General features: G+C 38.1%; 1 protein-coding gene across 1 annotated transcript in view; it reads left to right on the top strand.

Annotated features, from left to right (window-relative positions):
- Positions 1–2,543: 2,543 nt before the first annotated feature.
- LOC108672432 overlaps positions 2,544–5,654 on the top strand; it is a 19,321-nt gene continuing 16,210 nt past the window's right edge. The window contains exon 1 of the mRNA XM_018160095.2: positions 2,544–2,731. Coding sequence (XP_018015584.1) covers positions 2,544–2,731 — 188 coding nt within the window. The remainder of the gene's footprint in view (positions 2,732–5,654) is intronic.

Raw genomic sequence — 5,654 nt, 5'->3', positions numbered from 1 at the left:
CTTGAAAAAATGTATAGTTTGAGTATAGAAACTCCGATGTTTGCAGAAAAATTATCCTCATTACGCTGAAGAGTACACAACATTATTTCTCTATGGCTGGCATTAATATTACAATTTATTTACTTATTTACTTACTTTACTGACGTGAGGTGGCAGCAGGCAAGCAGGCGGCTGCTGTCACAGAGGTTTGGTTCAGCGAGCCTCTCTATGCAACAGTTCGATCAACAATCTTTTACCAACTATCAAGCGAAATAAACTTCCAGCCATGAATGAGGGTTAAGGTTCGTCTCATAATTAAATATTACGATAAGAATATGATACTTAAGAATTATTATTAACGGAACGAGTCCCAAAACTCATATGAAGCTGTCATATTTAAAAGAACGTAATTACAATAAATAAGAATCACACTTCGATGAATTCACCTGACAATTTCTGGTAATTTGAGGAACGCTGAATTAAATGCCCCAGCTACACAATCAGCCTCCGAATTATTGATCACGAATTTTCTTCAATATTAAAGATTTTGACACTAAAACCAATCATAGAAGACTATGATTGGTTTGGTATATACTGTAAGCACATGCAGGGAGCGGCAACCAATCAACAATTATTGTTTGAGTAGGCAACCGTCGAGATCAGTTAAGGTGGGGATCAAAACAATCGTTCCCAGGTATTCGTTCATTAGCAACGCAGCGCTGAACATGAGAGGTATTGTGTGGTATTGTCCCAGCAGCTCTGAGGTAACCAACCAACTGTGCTGGTGTAACTTTTTTTAACCTGCGATGCCTGCTTAACCGGTTATGTCTGATTAAGTTGCTACATTCAGTTACCTTGCTAATATTGAATAACTTGCTAGTCTAAGACAGCAGTTCAAGCCAGTATTTTTGCTAGCCACAATTTTCCAGCCATGATGGAATACCTGCTACGTTGGTTTTAACCTGACGAGTAACTAAAAATGCTCCATTTGACCATGACGGGAAATTTTTTACCTGTGTCTTGATTAGTCAACACGACCACTACGCAATTAAAAAAAACTACTAAATATAAAGTTAGCACAATAAAAAAGCTCTAATTTACTGGAAATAAATCGTGAAACCTGAATTTTTCTCCCTTGACGTATCTGTAGAACTTATATCCTCTAATTTTAATCGTTAAAATATCGATTTCGCTCTTCTTACGTAAAAGTTGATCATTTAGTGATTGACGTGATGTCTGGTGTCACGTCAATTATTGGTATAGATGGGCAGGAGTTAAATTGTACGTTTCAGTATACACGTAAACCAGAAAGTATTTATTTTTAACATTTTCCTTTTGTATTGATAAATACGGTGAATTAAGCTTTTGGTATTATTTGAAGATTAGAATATTTGATTTCCAAGGCTCATTTTATTATATTTTTACTTTTTTAAACATGCATTATTCAATAAAGAAAAGCGAAAACATTTTTGAACGCTTTATATTGAGATTAAGAAATGAAATAAATACAAACATTAGGTATAGTGCATACGCCTCGAAAATAAAAACACAGATTAAATTAAAACACGAAATTACTTCGACCATAATTTCAAAGTCCCTACAAATCCAGGGGTTAACAAACTGATAGCTAAAGATAAATTGATAAATAAAAAGCATCGCCAGACTTGGACAATCCGGGCACAGCATGACGATGCTGGTGCAGGCTTGCAGTGCTGCATGACGATGCTGGTGCAGGCTTGCAGTGCTGCGCGGGTGATGGTCTCGTTGTGAGCCTCCCTCACTGGACGTGGCAATCGAGACGACAGCTCAACGTGGTATTGGTCAAATTATTGCAGTGAATGTATTGAAGAAGTCTATAACCTTCTTTATTTCTGCATGCACGGATACATTATTCGGCGGCCGTGCATCGTTAGCCTATGGTTTGTGCAAGCTTCCTAGTTAATCTGCCTAGTGAGTTAATGACGTTATATACAGAAAAGCTTCATGGGAAGTGTAGAAGACTTGGTTAATTCTTATGCATTTGATTAGGAGTCGCGATATTGACCGAAGAATTATTCTCTAATCTCTTTAGTTAAGCATGAATTTGAGCTAGACGCTCTTTAAACTATATTATTTTTTCATGACCGAGATTCAAACCTAATATCTCTTCAATCTGGTTTCTTGCTGACGCTCATTAAACGTAGAAGCTTATTAACCTAACTTATTTCTTCTAACCAACCGCATGTTGAACAGAAATGATCAACCTAAATTATTTTTGTGTTGGGTATGATCGTTGATAGGAGAACTTGCAGCATCGTCAACGACCAGATGGGCGCTATCAAGTCACATTTCAAAAATATTCTATCATACTCTTTTAACTGAGTCAACTAAATAATTTTTGCTATCCAGGAAACACGGCACCGTATTAGTTGAATCACGTTCGGTTTCATTCAAAATTCTTTATTTACTAAATTTCCGTTGAATTCTTCAGGATTCACAATGAGGCACACCTTCTCATTTTGGAGAACGAATCAACACTGAATTAATTGAATATATATTAGTTATAATTCCAGTCTAACGCGGATATGACGGCTGGAGCTGACGAGCTGTTCACTCTGGACGTGGGAGTTGTCTTGCCGCTGTGGACCGTCGAGGGCCCTGGTGCGGGGACCGTCGAGGGCCCTGGTGCGGGGACCGTCGAGGGCCCGGGTGAGGGGACCGTGATGCGCTGCGCCGGGCAGTGCGCCGCCAGTGACATCAACAGGATGTTTAAGTAGTCTTTTATAATGTTATATTTTTATTTTAATGTGTTATACTAAACTATACTAATATAGTATAGTAGTTTCAACACTAAGAAATAGACCCATAGCCTGTTACCGATTCTTGCACTTATCGTGACAGGTTTATGAAGAGTGAAAAACGACGTATTGACCAGATATTTCTAAAAATAGCGTTGGATTAAAATAACTATTTGAATTTTATCATGTGCGTCGGATCTTATGGGCATCTCGATACTGAACATATACGAATTCATAACCTTGTCTTGTTTGTTCCTGAACGCGATTATGATCGGAGAGTAATTGCACCGCTGTCATCAGTGAGGCTGTTCTACATATCGAAGACTCGAATTACATGATATTATATTATATTATATATAGGCCCTCACTCCCAAGCATTACCTGAGGCCGCATGCCAATCTACAATCGCCTGAGTGCCGCAGCAGTGCAACGTTATTGCCAGAAAGACCATTTGGGCGCCGTTATTAGGGTCATTCGTCGGAATTTTTACAACGGACGTTTTAAATGAAGGATATATTCTACATTTCTGTCCGCCGACAGCCGCAGTGCCGCCTGGTGGTAGACGCGTCCATCACCGGCGCTGTGGAGGTCAGCACAACAGCGGCCTACCAGCGCCCGCTTCAGGGATAACTTGCACATTTATGGGAACGTGCGGAAATCCACTATCATCGGGTGAGTACACGACTATGGGTGCTGGATCTTACATACATTTCAGTGCCGTGGTTATCGTACCTAGTACGTGGCATGCACCTGTGTAAGAATGAATTTAGGACCCATTTATTGAGCGCCAAGCAACTCCTGGTTAGTTGCTATCCAACAAGTTACTCTATGCTGCTCCTGGGGGTCACTGAAATGAACTATAAGGAATGTTTAATAACCATTGTCATAAATCGGTGTATTCGGTATCTTAGCAACATTTTTAATATGTGAATAAAGAGCTTTATCAGTGGCAGTGGATACTTCAGCATACTTTAGATTTTATATTAAGTACAATTTAAATGAGAGTGAGATTATTCTATACTTAATTCTCATGCATTTCTGTTGTAGTTTCTCTTTGCTTCATTGAACTTGCTTCTGTGTCCACCGATACTAATCAGTTTCACTGCTACTGCTCGGAGTTGAAATGATGCCCAGGCATGAATGATTGATGGTAGAATAAGTGGGGACTGTTTCGAGGGGGTGTAAGAGTAGGGTACTGGGTTCGAATAAACGTTATGCAGATGGCAATGAGATGAGAGAGAATGAATGCTAATATGTGATGGAAGTGTGAAGAAAAGTGTGTGTGATGAACCTAAAGGTGGAATGTAAGGAGGAAGACGATGTAAGTGTGTATCAGAACGCTGGAGATGAGAGCATTAGTAGGGGGTGTGGGACGACAGGTGACAAGGAGGGACAGGTGACAAGGAGAGATAGGTGACAAGGAGGGAGAGGTGATAAGGAGGGACAGGTGACAAGTGCACTGATTGTGGGTCTGTTAGTGGGAGATACTGAGGCTGTGATTGGATGTGCAGTGAAAAGTTTTGGTAATTATATAGAGGCTAAGGGGAAGGAGTTATCATGATTGGTAAAGAAAACACGGATATAAAATAAATTCTTGCAATATCATACCCATAATTCAGTTTCTGTTTCAGGTTGTTTAGTAAATTTGTAAAGTTGAATGTATCGTAGTCTCTCAGGGTGTTGAGGTTATTAGTGTGAGCGATATCTGAAATGACAGTCCTATTATTAATCAAAACTTTTTTAGCCTCGTAGAAGGTGTTCTGACAGTACTTTTTTAATATAAGACATAAGACTATGTTTCCTGGACGACAAAACATAAGTTATTTTTCGCTTGCTATTAAACTAAAGTGTAACGTGCCCTAGAAGTTCGTTTGAACCAGACGCTACGATAACTGTTCGTAAAATACTAATAACAATAATAATAGTAAATTTCCATTTGAGTATGTCCTTGTTCAACCGCACTGTTAATTGGAAGGATCTCTTGAAGCTTCATCAAATTAAGTCGTGTGTTTTCAGAATTCACCGATAGATAAATAAAATTATATTATAAATAAATAAAGATGAATAAATATAGATAAAAAATATAGATAGATAAACAAAATTCAAAACAATAAGTCTTGTATCTAATTCATTCAGTCATCACTGTGATTTATTTTAAAATTTGCATCATCTTTTAATACAATTGAGATCGTGAATGGGTATTGATTGGCAGTTAAACTTTTACAAAGTTAGTCAAAATTAATTTATTATGCATTCAAAATGGCGTATACAATATTAGCAGAGCATCTTGACAGTTGCACGCATTTCGTCTGCCGAAATACGTAGTAATAATTAGTAATTATAATGATCACATTTCTTCATTTGTAACCTAAATGCATCCAATAAGTATTGCTTCGATGTTGTTAATAATATTGAAAAAGTTAAATGTAAAAATTCCATGAAGCAACCCAACCTCAATAAATAAATACTCAGCTAGGAAATTTCGCAGTCTAAGTTCATTGTAATATATCGGTCAGTTATATCCAAAGTGTATATTAAATTTCAAGATATTTACCGTACAACAATTATAGAGCAAGTTTCATGAAACCTTTCAGAATTTCTTTAGTTTTTCGCCCTCTTTTATCATCATACCTGCAAAAATTTCACGATGTCCTTCGCTGTCGAGTGAGCCCTCGTACCCTGTCAAAATTTTCGTGCCGATTAAGGTCGTTTTAGAGGAACTATATTCGGCTTAGGGGTGAATCAGGAGCACCCTGTCAAAATTTTCGTGCCGATTAAGGTCGTTTTAGAGGAACTATATTCGGCTTAGGGGTGAATCAGGAGCAAGTCGGCCACGTAGGGTGTTTTGCTTCTATTTACCAGCCTCTTTTGGAAGTCAATTGCCCGGTAGGCCAAATC

The sequence above is a fragment of the Hyalella azteca genome, unplaced genomic scaffold (assembly GCF_000764305.2).
Source record: "Hyalella azteca isolate HAZT.00-mixed unplaced genomic scaffold, Hazt_2.0.2 contig7982, whole genome shotgun sequence".
Taxonomy (NCBI): Eukaryota; Metazoa; Arthropoda; class Malacostraca; order Amphipoda; family Hyalellidae; genus Hyalella; species Hyalella azteca.
This window is presented reverse-complemented; position numbering and strand designations above follow the sequence as displayed.